Consider the following 16,143-nt stretch of genomic DNA (forward strand, 5'->3'; position numbering starts at 1 on the left):
TGGAGGTGGCTTTGGGGGTAATGAGAGCAGGGGTGGGACCACGGTAGTGCCATGAATGACAGAACAGTGGTGGTGACATTTGGCAGTGAGGAGGCAACAGTCGTGATAACACCAGTAGTGATGGAACAGCAGCCACAGTGACGTTAGCTGTGATGGGACAGAGGCCATCACACAATGCTGAGACAGCAGTGGTGGTGACACTGGCAGTGCTGGGACAGTGGAGGTGGTGGCCATGTGGAGATGGCAGTGGTAGCTCCAACATGGTGAGGCAGCAGTGAGATTGTGACAGTTGCCGGGCCGTGACTTGGTGGTCAGGTCAGGCTAACTTTAGAAACCCTGGTGCTGGCACCACAGGGAACAGGAAGGACACTGACCTTCTTGGCAATGGTACAGACTTGCTCAGCCGGCAGGTAGTCGAAGGGGAAAATGAACCTCCAGTTGAAGTTGCCTTCACCTCCCAGGGAACGATAATGCACGTCTGTCTTTTGCTTGTGTTCTTCAAAGCCAATCATCCAACTAGACATACGTGTTTTTAGAGAACGGTTCTCATTAAGATTTCCAACACAGTATATACATCGTCAGCTTAGGCAGACAAGGAGTTAAGAAGGTAAATGAGTTTATTGCAAAAAGAATTCCCAGGAAATCGGCATGATGTACAAAATGTGCCATAAATTTGAAAACATTCTAACTTCCCAGCCACTAAACTTGTAAGTTCAACCCAAAGTTCAGTGCAGAAAAAGAAATCTGGTGGGAGAACGATTTCCCCAAAGGCAGGGACCACCCCCAGGAGCCCTCCTTGGAACCTTGTTTGTTCTCCCCTTCCCTAAGCCAGAGCCCCCCATGCTGTGCACAACCCAGAGGGAGCACGGGAGCTGCGGCAAGCTGGACAGGCAAGAGGACGCTGGCTCCCTACCCTTTCACATAAATGTCGCTCATCTTCTCCCCCGTGAGGCTCAGGTCATCCAGGATCACATCTCTGGTATTCCAGATAATACAACGCAGGAAAAACCTGGGGAAAGGTATGACTCTAATCCACCTAGATTTCCTACCAAAGGATGGGAAGGCCTTGGCCAAGAAGCCAAGAAGCCAAGAAGCAGACTGGTCCAAGAAGACTCGATGCCTGCCTGGCTGGACACTGGCCCAGGCCCAAACGAGAACTGTATTCCATGGCCCAAATAGCCTGAAGCCCGGCAGAAAAGAGCAACCGCCTAGTCCCACCCACAGCAGGCTGCAATGCCCCCACCCCTCAGTCCAGCTCAGAGCCTGTGGCTGGGCAAGTCACCTTCTGGCTCTCCGTGGGGTGATGTTGAAGGGAGGTCCAGGCCGCCCCAGGGCCTTCGGAAACAGGTCGACCCACATCTGCAGCTTCCCCTGCGGAGACAGGGTCCATTCTCTCCCCAGCCTTGTCATTTAACCAACTGTTACCAAGCACCTGCTCTGGGCCAGACGCCGAGGACACAGAACAGAGAAACCCAGGCCCTTCCAGAGAAAGCCTCACTGCCCTAAACAGGGGACTACAGGGTCAACTGCAGAGGTGACCACTGCCCCACAGGCCTCTGACTTGGGCCTGTGCCTGGGGGTCAAGGGTCAGGGCGGGCTTCTCAGAGATGGTGGTGGCTGAGCTGAGTCTTGGCAGCTAGGGGAATGGCATGTTCACGGTCGTGGCGTGTCAGAGAGCACCATTCAGTTAGGGAGGGCTCAGAAGGCTTCCATGGCAGGACATCGCTCTCCCTGCCCACCCCTTATCCTCCTCCCTCTCTGCAAGCGAGGTATGAATTTGTCTCATCTTAGAGCAGAAGGAGCAGAGATTGAAGTAATTCGATTAAGTCACTTCTGCAGGGTCACAGAACTAGAAGATGAAAGAGCCAAAGTTTCCACACCCATTGTGCCACTTTGGGGAGGCCGGTAGCCAAACCACCTAGGTGGAGAGAGAGCTCAGTTCCAAATAACAGAGGTAATATCCTCTGGCATTCACAAGGGCATCCTCATGCCTCACTTTGGCCTTTCTCTTTGCCTATAACCTTGTCTCCCCTTCTCCTCTTCCAAAACCCAGCTCTGAGCTCACCTCTTCCAGGAAGCCCTCCCTGTCACCGTCCCAAGGCTGCTGTCTCTGTGGTCCCCACCCTTCAGTGTGAGAGGATTCCCCTCCCACTGAGGACTGTTCTCTGTGGGTGGCTTTGTCATTTGGTCATAGGATGCCAGGGCCACCTTGGCTGCATACCCCACAGCGGCCCAGCACAAGGCCAGGCATCTGAGACTGAGTCACTGACAGATAGCGGTTGGATGGGGGAATCCTGAAGTCAGGCTGAAACACAGAGGCTTCAGGATGACAAGGAGAGGTCGGAGGCCAGGCCTATAGGGGTGAAGGGGGAAGCTCAGACTCGTTTCGCAGACCCTGAGGGATGGAGGCAGCCAGGGGAAGCCAGGCCCTAAAGATCCCCTCCCAGGCCAACCATGGCTGCACTCAGACTGTGAAGAAATGGGTCAAGGAGGGATTGACCAAATCTCAAGGGACCCACTGGCTCCTCTGGGATATCCACGTTGTCCCTGGGGTTAGGGCTATCTGGAGTTCAAGGACTCTGGGGCCCAAGGGTCAAGGTCCTACCTGCTCGATGTCTGGCTGCAGGGGGCTGTAGAGGGGCCGTGACTCCACGTGCTCTGGGACCAGGCCCTGCTGCTGAAGCACGTGCAGAGCCAGACGCTCCTCCACTGGGCCCAGGTGTGGGTTTGGGATCCTGCCAGCTTCTGCCCCAGAGAGAAGACAAAAAAAGTTGCAGGAGCTGGGGAAGCGAGAGATAATGGGCCTGCCCAGTGAACAGGCTGAGCAGGGCTGCCTGAGAGTCATAAGAAGCCCCTAACCCCCACAGCCTCACCCCCAGCGCAGATGCACTTGTTCTGGTCCTCATGTCTCACTTTCGATAGGGGAAATCTTGCTGTCCACTAGCTCCAGGCTTAAAATCCAGATTCCCCATGGCCATCATTTCTACCAAGCCTGTTCTATAAAGTTTTTCTTCCTATTTTCCACCATACAAATCCTCCTGTCTCCAAAGCCCACTTCTTCCAGGAAGCCCTCCCTGACTGCTCCCAACTCTAAGCCTCAGCAACATTTATCCCTAGATCTGGCATCTTAGTGCTGTTAGTATTATGCTCTCGTTCATGTAAGTTGTTCTATTAGTAGCAATAGCTAAAATAATAGCAGTAACAGCAAACATTTCTAGAGCAGGAACCACGTGCCAGGCACTATTCTTCAAGCTATTAACATATTTAATCTTCATGAGGATCCTAGAAGCTGAGTGCTGTTATTATCCCCATTTTATAGATGAGAAATTTGAGGCACAGAGAAGCCACACAACTAGCAGCAGGGCAGCTGAGATCACATGCTCACTTAGGAAAGGTGTGTGACTAGGCATGAACATCCCTTCCTGCCCCCTAGGTGCGTCCCAGGTACAGCTCCTCCCTGCTAGGGGATGGGTCAAAAACTGGTGCTACAGGTGGGGAGAAGATATGGGGTATTCCTGACCCAGAGAAGCGTGGCTGACCATCCAACAACATGAACTTGGAGCCCACTATCTCAAAGGCCTTGGCTTGGGGAGCTGATGGTGGACACACACATCTGTACATGTACCCAGGTGTGCATGAACACACATGTGTTCACCCATCAGACCTACCCTGCCCATTTCCGTAGGGGCCTCAGAGGAAGAGGCATGCACCTCAGAAGGCACACAGGGCCAGGAACCTGGCTCTGCCTCTAGCTGGCTGGGTGACATTGTGCAGGTCATTCACCACTCTTGGTCTTACCAGCCTCATCTGTAAAAGCAGGCAGATGTTGGGCCTCACCATCTCTAGCTTTCTGGCTTTTGTTTCCTATGACTTTATGACCATGAGCCATGGCCCTGTGCTAAAGTTGCTCACAGACTCGTAGAAGGAAATGAGACTCCCCCGAAAACAGATGCACATTCTATGGGAAAACGGAATGAAGGGGGGTGGGGCGGGGGGCGCCTTACGGCCGAGCCTGGCTCAGCCATGACCTGGGAGAGTCAGGAAAACAGAATGAGAAGGAGGAGGGGGTGGGGGATGGGGGCATCAAAGCCATTATTTCCCTTTTATAACCTTGGCACCAGCTCTGACATCAAACATCTCTGAAGCAACCAGGAGGCGAGAGGCCAGCTGGGCCTGTAAACACCTCTGGGGAGTCTGAGCTGCTCTGAGTGGGTGATGCAGGCCTGCGGGCATCTCAGACACACGGAGAGCACGTGGTGGGATTCTCAGCCAGGAGTGCTGGGCAGGACCCAGGGCAGGGTGGGGGCACTACAAGGCCTGCCTGCCTTGGGATCCTTTAGATGCAAGGGCTGTGAGTGGGCAGCTTGGAAGGTACCATCAGGGTCAAGCTGCCAGGCTGGTGCAATTCAAGTAGAAAACTGTTTCTGAGAAGTGGACTGTACCCTAAACTCCAACCAGAGTCAGACCAGCCAATGCCAGAAAGAAACTGAGCGTAACTCTGACCCTGACACTGGCTTCAGACTCACCTCTGATCTTGCCCTCAGATGGGCCCCAACCTGGCCTTGGACTGCACTCTGACCCTGGCCGTGCCCTGACCTCTAATTTTCACAGTGGCATCACAGGTCAGTACTGGTCCTCAAAGTACCAAGTGCAAGTGGAGCCCATCTGTGCTGCCCTGGAGAGACCCATGCCCACAGCCTGCTGATATGGGTTATGTCCGCTTGGGTCTTTTATGGCAGCAGAGTGTCTTATGACAGAGGGAGGGATACAGCGAGAGCCCACTATGGTTTGGGGTCATGTGGCAGCTCACCTATCTCTTCAATGGAGTATTCTTTATCCTGAAACATCACACGGTCTGTCCGATACACAGGTGCCTTGACTCTACGCTGCTGGCAGAAGAGGTGGAGGAGCTGGGAGGGGCGGAGCTGGTCCCGCCACTGGTTCGGTCCAGAGCTGAGGAGCAAGCACAAGGCATAGATGAGATGCTTCAAGGACACTCATGAGGGCAGAGGGGCATGCAGGGACTGGTGTACCCCCATGCATAGCATTGCCCACCCCTTTCTTTTACAGTAGGTGTCCCATCTGATCGCTCACCATGACTGGGCATCCCCATTTTACAAATGGAGAAATGGAGGCTCAGAGAGAAAAGGACTCGTTGAAGTATGGAACTGCAACTTAAATGTTTTCAATTTCCAGAGTTAGAGAATCAGACCCAGAGAAGACTCGAGATGGTGGGAAGAGGGGTGCAGTCCTCACATGCATTCCCCTGACATAAACCATCACAAAATTCCCCTTTGGGCCCAGTTGCAGCACACATGTTCTCCCATCTATTTTCCCTGCTTCTTTCCTGCCTTCCTTCCCTCTCTCCCTTTCCAGGTACCTAGCCCTCTCTAGGCCTTATACGTGCATTACAGATAACTGGATTCCAACAATGTGATGAGCCAGGTTCTTGGTTCAAATCCTAATTCCACCACTTACAAGCAATAACATCTCTGGGCCACAGTTTCTTCATCTGTGGAGTGGGGATAGGACTCCCACGGGACTCAATGAGAGAATGCCTAGGAAGTGCTAAGCCCGGGGCTGGCACACAGTAAGTGCTCAGTGGTGGTGTGTTGTCAGAGAAGACAGGGGTGGTGTGTTGTCAGAGAAGCAGCCAGCCAGCCCCCATCCACGTACACACAGTAGGTCTGTGGGAGTCCACAGCGAGCCCCAAACTTGGACAGCAGCCTGTTCTCCAGGTCGATGACCGTCTCGCCGATCTTTTCGTCCTTGGAGAGGAGGTCATAGTCATAGAGAGTGATCTTCAGGTCCTTCTCCAGAGGCAGAGTGCAGGTCAGCTCGAACATCCTGCAGGAGGGGCAGATTCCCGATGTCAGCCAACACGGTGCATCCAAGGGACAGACAGGCAGGGCAGGACAAGAGCTCGAAACTACCCCAGGGAGTCTTCCTTCCTTGGGCCCCCCTACAGCTCTTACAGGCCCAACCACCCACAGCACCGCTGTACTGGGCCTGAGTGTGTGTGTAGGGGGAGGGGGGACAGGACTTTCCCAAATAAACTGTGCTGGGCATAAGGCAAGTGCCTGCCTGATGGACTACAGACCGAAAGAATGAATTGGTAATGCACATTAAAACTGAAGCTTTGACCGTGACACCAGGAGACAACAGATGCAAGAGATGTGAAACTCCAGAGCCAGGGGCCAGAGCTTTGGAATTTACCAACGACTGGTACCTCCAGTCCAGGGAGGACTCCCGGTAAATTGGGGGACTCCAATTTACCGACGACTGGTACTCCAGAGCAAGGGGCCAGAGCTTTGGAATTTACCGATGACTGGAAACTCCAGGCCTGGGACCTGCTTTCTAGACTCTTCACACCCACTTCTGGGATGGGATGGAGGGAGAATTTGTGAAAAGATTTCTTTGGCGAGAGCTCTTGCTGTATCTGAGACCTCCATCTACCATGGGTATCAAAGGGAGAGGTATTCTCCCTTCTCCCCCTAAAATGAGCTCCCTGCAGGTGGGAGACACAAGCCTGGCACCTAGTGCATGCTCAGGGAAACTTAAGCAACTTGTGGCATGGAGAAGGAGGGCAGGGGCCACATGTGGGAGGAGCTGCGCTCTGGCCCATGCCTGGGCAAGGAACACAAGGACTTCCTGGGAGGAGAAGAGACCACCATGAGGCTAGACTGGAACTGCTCTGAATCCTGCCCTGTGAGACCCCCAGAGGGTTGCAGCAGCGAGAGATTGCAGAGTGGACCATCTGAGAACCAGGGGCTGGGGACAGCAGCTAAAGGGACGCAGCATCTGCCATATCCCAGAAAATACAGTGGGAGCGCTCACGGGGGGCTCTCTGAGGAACCTCTGGAACGCACCCACAGGAGAATAAGTCGGCTTTCAACATCTGTGGTCCAGAGAGTACCCGGATGACAGCGGTGGTGGGCACATGAGACGGTCCCTCTCCCCAGCCCAGACACTGCAGGAATCAGAACCTCAGAGGCCAGCCAGAGCAGGAAGGGAGAAACACTGGACCAGGAAGGGAGGAAGACAGGGCCCCTCCTTCCCTACACCACACACACACACACACACACACACACACACACACACACGTATACATACACACATATACACACACCACACACATATGCAGACACATGGACACAGACATACACACACACAAATACGCACACAGACACACACATGCACATACGTGCACACATATACACACACATACACACACACATACATGATGGACACAGACACACACACATACCCACACCTACACACACAGCTGCATCCAAAGAGGGGACACACTCCCCTAGAGCTATCAGGGAGCTCAGGATTCCATACAAATGGGCAGTGAGTTATGGCCTGAGACTGGGTTCATGAGTTAAAGTGGCTGAGCTCAGTGTGGGCAGAAAAGTCACCTGCCTGTCAGTTTCCTCAGGGGAAAGGAGAAGGTAACACCATGGAATACATGCTGACAAAAACCACCTCATGCGTTGTGTTTGTCTGACACATGGGTTATAGAATGGAAGGGTTTCTGTTGTGATCTGAAGGAGGCTTGAAGCACCAGGCAGACCAGCTTGCCCAGGATTCGGGGGAGATGGGGAAACAGGCATGGGAGGGGTGTGTTCCTGCACTGGCTCCCCTATCTCCCCTGAGCCCTGACACGCCCCCACTCACTGTGGAACAGGCCCTGCCCACTGCCCCATCAGCATTAGCCTGAGGCCCTGCTCCAGCCCCTGGAGCTCGCCAGCCCCTGGAACTCATACAGAGCTCCTCTCTCCCACCTACCACTTCCCTCCAATCCCTGCTTGGTGGGGGCTCATCACTGGCCAGGGCTGGTTCACCTTCAAAAGCTGCATTTCCCCAAGGAGACTGGGTCCTCACTGCAGGGTGAGTGACCACAACTAACTCAACAGACCCCGGTTTATAAGTGCAGTATGTGACTTGATGACATCAGAACAGTAGGTGTCTTCTGCAGGTGCGAAAGAAATAGCTGCCACCCTCCCTCTGCATCCTCCCCTCTCTGGCCTAAATAAGCTCACATCCAAACAGCAATTCAGGATGCCTAGGGATTACTCCCATGCAATGGGCATTGATTCTTCCTTTCCTTGTTCTTAGATTTCAGGAATCATTTTACTATCTTGGGTCTACATTCTTCCTCTAGCTCTTGCTACAGACACATGTGGGACACTTACAGAGAATTAATTACTAAATGCAATGTCGTATAACAGATTGGATCCTGAGACATTAGTAAAAGGATATTAGTGGGAAAACTGACAAAATCCTTTAAAAAAAAAAAAAAGTCTAGTTTGGTTAATCGTAATGCACCAATGATGATTTCTTCATTTTGACAAATGTCCCGTAGTTAGGTAAGATGTTACCACTGGGGGAAATTGAGTAAGGGGTATGTGGAAATTATGCACTATCTCTGTAACTGTTTAGTAAATCTAAAATTATTCCAAAGTAAAAAAGATTAGCAATAATTTCTGACTTACATACAGATTCTATTTTTCTTTCTTTGAGACAGGGTTTTGCTCTGTCACCCAGGCTGGAGTGCAGTAGTTTGATCACAGATCACTGTAAGCTCAAACTCCTAGGCTCAAGGGATCCTCCCACCTCAGCCTCCCAAGTATCTGGAACCACAGGCATGCACTACCATGCCTGGCTAAGTTTTTTTTTTTTTTTTAGAGATGGGGTCTTGCTATGTTGCCCAGACTGGTCTCAAACTCCTGAGCTCAAGTCATGTAGATTTCTGATCTTAGAGGTAATTGTTTAGTGTTTAACTAGGAGCTTCTGTTGGGATCAAGCCTTTAGCAGCTAAAAAGGGCTAGCTGATGCTATGCCCACATAGACATGCAAGATTTAAGGAATACAGTTCTGCTCCAAGAGATACGGACTTCACAGTGCCAGTCACATCTCCCCCACTAGACTGTGGGTTATCCTGTCTGGCTCCTCCACCCCAAGACCCAAGATGCCCCAATTTACTTTCCAAATACAGGCTCCAGCGTGCAGGGGATGTAGTTATCCTGGTCACTCACTGATTTCTTCCCTATGGAGATCTTGATGTAAGGATCACACTGGAGGAGGAGACAAAACACTTCTGTGAAAACACTTTCCCAACCTGTCTTTGGGGCTTCGTGAGTGCCTTGCCTCTGGATGGGATGAGGGAGCAGCCATCAGGAAGTTGAGATGTGGGCTGTGTCCTGCCAGGACAGGCCACCCTCCCACACACACCACACCACTCCACTTGGCCCCTGACATGGGCTTCTGGTCTTGGCTCCAGCCGTGGGAATGGGGCACCTGAGTCCTTCACACTCCCAATCTACTGCTCCATTGGGAGAGGCCAGGCCCTTATCAGAAACACAACAGTCTGCATCACACACATGATGAGGCCAGGCTGGGGTCCTCTCTGTGACCTCTGCTTAAGCATATGGAAAGGGAGAGGGGCGGTCAGCCTATGTCAGCCTAGGCTAGCCCAGGGAGGTCTCCCCCCATGCTTCCTGGAAGCAGCAGCACCCCTCAGCCAGTGGCCCAGCAGCTGGGGATGCAGAGTGCCCATGGTTAGTCTGGCATCAGGAAGGCTTCAAGCATATAAACCAATCCGCCGGCCATGACCACCCTTGGAGGCCGTCAGTGGTGCCTAGGCTGAGAACTGCTCCATTCTGTCCCTTGAAAGGTGAGGCTACAGGGTGGGATACCAGGCCTCCACCCACCACCTGAAGGACACATGCTGGGCCTAAACCTGCCTCAGGAGACAAGAGGGGACCCTAGCCTCATGCCTGTAAAGGCAAATCAGGCCCCACCCCTGCCTCTCTTCTTTCCTCTTTCTTTCTCTTCCCAACATTACTCTGCCTCCCACCTCTGTCATCTCCCCATTACTCCAGACTCCTTTCCTCCTTCAAATCTCCCCTCTCTATCTCAGGCAATGACTAGGGGGAGACACCTCAGGCACTTATCTTGGGCACAAAATGTAAGGAAGGGCCAAAATAGTTATTAAGATAAACAGTATTTTAATGAAATATTTTAAAAATTAAAATCGATGTCAATAGTCCATGATGAACAAAATATCAAAATTTTAAATAAAGACAGGGTGAGTGTTACCAGCATTCCCTTTTGCCTGGGGCTCTGCCATGACTAGGCATAGCAGTCACTAACCCTGCTCCTCTCCCCCATCACTCCTCCCCATTCACCATTGAGAGTCCCAACCTATACCTTCAGCCTTACTTATCTTTATGCTTTATTCTTGTTCTAGACACACATTAAGCAATTTTCTTTCAAACCTTTGCCTATGCTTTTGGCCCCTCTTAAAACACTATTTTCTTCTCCCTCCCAGCCTATCAAAATCTCATCTATCCTAAGAGTCCTGTTCCTTCCACGAAGCCTTCCCCATTTTCCCAAAGTCCTGTACTGACATTGGCCTTCCCTGACCTTCTAGAGCACTTGGTCCTTAACACAACTCCATCCAGGCACCTCTCGGTTTTGTGTGTTTGTCTGTTTCCCAGCCTACTATGAACTCCCTGAGGCAGAGTTTGTGAGCAGGTTCTATAGGCCACTTGTACCTAAGCCTGCTACTCTGGGGGAGGTGAGGGCTCTAGGAAAGTTACCTTCCCATTGGGGTCCTTGGGCTGCAGGCCAAATGCTCGGACAATGTAGATACGGACCAAGCACTCCTGGGGTCCCTGGGCGGCCAGCTGGTGGAACTGTCTTGGGGGCATAGGGATGGCTGGGTCTTCTGGGAGAGGATAAATTTTGAAGAGGCCCTGAAAAGAAGGAAGGGTTAATTTTCATTTTTATCATCATTGTTGATATGGTTTGGCTGTGTCCCCACCCAAATCTCAACTTGAATTGTATCTCCCAGAATTCCCACATATTGTGGGAGGGACCCAGGAGGAGATAACTGAATCATGGGGGCCAGTCTTTCCCATGCTATTCTCATGATAGTAAATAAGTATCATGAGATCTGATGGGTTTATCTGGTGTTTCTGCTTTTGCTTCCTCCTTATTTTCTCTTGCCACCACCGTGTAAGAACCGCCTTTCACCTCCTGCCATGATTCTGAGGCCTTGCCAGCCATGTGGAACTGTAAGTTCAAGTAAACTTCTTTTTCTTCCCAGTCTTGGGTATGTCTTCATCAGCAGTGTGAAAACAGACTAATACAGTAAATTGGTACCAGGAGTGGGGTGTTGCTGAAAAGATACCCAAAAATGTGGAAGCGACTTTGGAACTGGCTAACAGGCAGAGGTTGGAACAATTTGGAGGGCTCAGAAGAAGATGGGAAAATGTGGAAAACTATGGAACTTCCTAGAGACTTGTTGAATGGCTTTGCCCAAAATGCTGATAGCAATACGGACAATAAAATCCAGGCTGAGTTGGTCTCAGATAGAGATGGGGAACTTGTTGGGAACTGGAGCAAAGGTGACTCTTCTTATGTTTTAGCAAAGAGACTGGTGGCATTTTGCCTCTGCCCTAGAAATTTGTGGAACTTTGAACTGGAAAGGGATGATTTAGGGTATCTGGCAGAAGAAATTTCTAAGCAGCAAAGCATTCAAAAATTGACTTGGGTGCTGTTAAAAGTATTCTGTTTTAAAAGGGAAACAGAGCATAAAAGTTCAGAAAATTTGCAGCCTGATGATGCAGAAGAAAAGAAAAACCCATTTTTTGAGAAGAAATTTAAGCCAGCTGCAGAAACTTGTATAAGTAGCAAGGAGCCTGATGTTAATCCCCAAGACCATGGGGAAAATGTCTCCAGGCCATGTCAGAGATCTTCACAGCAGCCCCTCCCATCACAGGCCCAGACGCCCAGGAGGAAAAAGTGGTTTTGTGGGCCAGGCCTGGGGTCCCTGTGCTATGTGCAGCCCAGGGACTTGGTGCCCTGTGTCCCAGCTGCTCCAACCATGGCTGAAAGGGGCCAATGTACAGCTTGAGCTGTGGCTTCAGAGGGTGGAATCCCCAAGCCTTGGCAGCTTCCAAGTGGTATTGAGCCTGTGGGTGCACGGAAGTCAAGAACTGAGGTTTGGGAACCTCCGCCCAGATTTCAGAAGATGTATGGAAACACCTGGATGCCCAGGCAAAAGTTTGCTGCAGGGGTGGGGCCCTTATGGAGAACCTCTGCTAGGGCAATGCAGAAGGGAAATGTGGGGTCTCTGATGCCCCACATCTGGGGCACTGCCTAGTAGAGCTGTGAGAAGAGGGCCACCTTCCTCCAGACCCTAGAATGGTAGATCCACCGACAGCTTGTCCCATGAACCTAGAAAAGCCTCAGACACTCAACGCCAGCCCATGAAAGCAGCCAGGAGGGAGGCTGTACCCTGCAAAGCCACAGGGGCAGAGCTGCCCAAGACCATGGGAACCTACCTTTTGCATCAGCATGACCTAGATGTGAGACCTGGAGTCAAAGGAGATCATTTTGGAGCTTTAAAATTTGACTGTCCCACTGGATTTCAGACTTGCATGAGCCCTGTAACCTTTTGGTTTTGGCCAATTTCTCCCATTTGGAATGGCTGTATTTACCTAATACCTGCACCCCCATTGTATCTAGGAAGTAACTAGCTTACTTTTGATATTACAGGCTCATAGGTGGAAGGGACTTGCCTTGTCTCAGATGAGACTTTGGACTGTGGACTTTTGGGTTAATGCTGAAACGAGTTAACTTCGGGGGACTCTAAGAAGACATAATTGGTTTTGAAATGTGAGAACATGAGATTTGGAGGGGCCAGGGGCAGAATGATATGGTTTGGCTGCATTCCCATGCAAATCTCAACTTGATTTGTATCTCCCAGAATTCCCACGTGTTGGGGGAGGGACCCAGGAGGAGGTAATTGAATCATGGGGGCCAGTCTTTCCCGTGCTATTCTCGTGGTGGTGAATAAATCTCACAAGATCTGATGGGTTTATCAGGGGATTCTGCTTTTGCTTCTTCCTCATTTTCTCTTGCTGCCACCATATAAGAACTGCCTTTCGCCTCCCGCCATGATTCTGAGGCCTTGCCAGCCATGTGGAACTCTAAGGTCAATTAAACCTCTTTTTCTTCCCAGTCTTGAGTGTGTCTTTATCAGCAGCGTGAAAACAGACTAAAAACAAATACAATTGTCACCAACACAATCACCATCACGACCACCACTCTCATCTCTACCAGAGTCACCACCACTGAGATCACCAAGCCCAACACCATCCCATCACCAGTCAGATTCTGCGTCAGCGGCATCACCATCACTACCCCCATTACCCACGTGGTCACCAACATCAGCACCAGGGTCACCAGTGTAGGTACAACCCCTCCCCTTCACTTATTGCTCCAACACCATAGTCTTAGGCCCACCTGGGTTAGGGACATGTCTTCGAGGATTTACCTTAAATTCGCCAATGACAGATGGATCTTCTGTCTCCTCCTGCGTCTTGCCCCGGTACAGCTTGAAGGTGTTACAAAAGTCAGACAGGCCGTCAAAGGCCTCCACATTCTCCAGCTGTGTGTCATAGACCTGCCACACATGGGGATTAGAGGAGGGGACAAGAGACAGAAAGAAAGTAGAACAACAGCAAAGGAAAGGAAACAAGAGAAGGAGGGGAAACATGACAGTGTGAGAGTGAATAAAGAGAGAGAAGGAAGAGAGAAGAAGAAAAGGAGGGAAGGTGACCAAAAACAAAATAAAGGAAAGAAGGCAAAGAAGAGAGCAGGGTTGGAGAGGTGGAGAGGTCACAGAGGGAGCCAGGAAGGAACAGAGGAGGAGATGGACAGAAAATTCCAGGGGAAGGGAGCAAAAGGAAAGATATTTGTTCAGCTCCATTAGGGAATAGGGTTTTCTGGTCAATCAAATATTTTAAGTACCTGAGAGTCATCAGAGACATGGGCAGTACATTTTTTAAAAGAACAAGATTATGAATGAGCAAAGGGTGGACTGACATTTTATTTGAAGACTGTGATAGATGTCTGGAAAATTAACAGGTCAGCATTTCAAGCAAAAATGTTCACATACAGGATATCCAATGACAATGGTATCAAATATCAATCCAAGTGTATCTTTGGAGCATCACTTTAAACTTGTTAGCTCAATTGATTTACTTGTCTCTTCTCAAACAGCCAATGATTATTATTTGTTAAAGCAGTGCTTTAGAATTGCTTAGGATTTAATAAAGCAGCAAGCTGTTTTTTATTATGCTGATAAAATGTACCTAATAAACAGTAACATTAAACAGGTTAACATACATGCTAAATTCATCATATCTGAAATCATCTTTCTAAATATTATTTCTCACTTAGGCCCAGCTCAAATTCTGTCTCTTCCTTGAAGGTCAAGTTCTATCTTTTCTAATAAATATTTAATTATGCAAGGGATACAGGTTCATTATTAAAATTTAGAAAAATATAAGCAAATATTTTTAAAAATTAATATTGTCTTAAATTCTAATTCTCAAAAACAACTAGTTATTTGATAAGCATTTGGTATATGTCCTTTTGAATATTTTCTTTATATATATAATTTTTTAACCAAAATTATGGACTCACAAGATATAAACCTATAACTTGTTTTGTGGATGGGGGGCGCAAGTGAGGGGAGAAGTCTCATCTGTCACCCAGGGTGGAGTGCAGTGGCGCAATCATGGCTCACTGCAGCCTTGACCTCCTGGGCTCAAATGATCCTCCCACCTTAGCCTCCTGTAGCTGGGAGTACAGGTGTGCCACCACAATGAGCTAATTTTTCTATTTTTTATTTTATTTTATTTTTGTAGAGATGAGTTCTGGCCATGTTGCCCAGGTTGGTCTCAAACTCCTGAACTCAAGCAATCCTCCCACTTCATCCTCCCAAAGTGCTAGGATTACAGGTATGAGCCACTGTGCCTGGCCTGTAACTTGTTTTTTAACCTAATGATGTACCATGAAAATCTTTGCAAGGTCAAAAAATATACTTCTATAAAACTCTTCCTTCCTAATGGCAATATGATATTCAATTTTATAAATGTATCACAAGATATGACGAACATTTAGTTTTGCAGTATTTCAATATTATTATTTTATTTTCTGTAGAGACGGAGTCTCACTATGTTGCCTAGGCTGGTCTCCAACTCCTGGCCTCAAGCAATCCTCCCACCTCAGCCTCCCAAAGTGCAGGGATTACTGGCATGAGGCACCAGACCCAGCCATCATTATTTTTTAAAACCACTTCTAGGGTATAGGAGTTTTAAAAACTCCTATCCAAGTGTTTTGTGCACTTGTTTAAATTATCTTTATTATAAGCTCCCAGAAAAAGAATTCCTGGACAAGGAGCATGCACATTTTAAGACCTCTGATGTGCACAAATTGCTCTCTGGAAAAATTGTATGGATTTATATATTCCTATCTACAGTGTTCAAGTGTGCCCACACTCCCAGCCTTTCACCATCACTGTACACTTTCACCCCTTTTTAACTTTGTTAATTTGATAGATGGAAGATGGTATGCTGAATTTTAAATTGCATTTATTTAATAGAGATAATAATAATAGAGAAACTTGCACGGGTTTATCAGCCATTTGTATTCCTTCTGCTCATCCTTGTCATTTGTACATTTTCCATCTGTTGGTGTTTGTTTTCTGTTCTGTGGTGATTTGAGAGACTTCTTGGTATATAAAGGATATTAAACTTTGGTCTATCAAATGTTTGTCCCAGTCTGTCACTTGCCTTTCAGTTATGTTTATATTTATGATATTTTTATTTATGGTATGTTTATGTTTGTGTTTATGTTATATTTATGGTTATATTTGATCATCTTGTTTATATTTACAATTTTTTAGCCATACCAGAAATTTCTTTTTTTATTTTTTTAAATTTTATTTTTTTATTATACGTTAAGTTTTAGGGTACATATGCACAACGTGCAGGTCTGCTACATACGTATACATGTGCCATGTTGGTGTGCTGCACCCATTAACTCTTCATTTAACATTAGGTATGTCTCCTAATGCTATCCCCTCCCCCATTCCCCCACCCCACAACAGGCCCCGGTGTGTGATGTTCCCCTTTCTGTGTCCATGTGTTCTCATTGTTCAGTTCCCACCTATGAGTGAGAACATGCGGTGTTTGGTTTTTTGTCCTTGCAATAGTTTGCTGAGAATGATGGTTTCCAGTTTCATCCATGTCCCTACAAAGGACATGAACTCATCATTTT

General features: G+C 48.8%; 1 protein-coding gene across 15 annotated transcripts in view; it reads right to left on the reverse strand.

The window, feature by feature from the left end:
• The window catches only part of DYSF (dysferlin), a 234,630-nt gene that overhangs the window by 16,656 nt on the left and 201,831 nt on the right, over positions 1-16,143 (reverse strand). For all 15 annotated transcript variants that reach the window (XM_032176991.2, XM_032176986.2, XM_032176988.2 and 12 more), the window contains 9 exons: positions 13,352-13,480; positions 10,608-10,763; positions 8,989-9,080; positions 5,677-5,847; positions 4,811-4,953; positions 2,606-2,745; positions 1,283-1,371; positions 914-1,009; positions 375-516 (listed from right to left, as the gene is read on the reverse strand). In XM_032176991.2, coding sequence (XP_032032882.1) covers positions 375-516; positions 914-1,009; positions 1,283-1,371; positions 2,606-2,745; positions 4,811-4,953; positions 5,677-5,847; positions 8,989-9,080; positions 10,608-10,763; positions 13,352-13,480 — 1,158 coding nt within the window. The remainder of the gene's footprint in view (positions 1-374; positions 517-913; positions 1,010-1,282; positions 1,372-2,605; positions 2,746-4,810; positions 4,954-5,676; positions 5,848-8,988; positions 9,081-10,607; positions 10,764-13,351; positions 13,481-16,143) is intronic.

This window comes from Hylobates moloch, unplaced genomic scaffold, assembly GCF_009828535.3.
Source record: "Hylobates moloch isolate HMO894 unplaced genomic scaffold, HMol_V3 SCAFFOLD_15, whole genome shotgun sequence".
NCBI classification, from domain to species: domain Eukaryota; kingdom Metazoa; phylum Chordata; class Mammalia; order Primates; family Hylobatidae; genus Hylobates; species Hylobates moloch.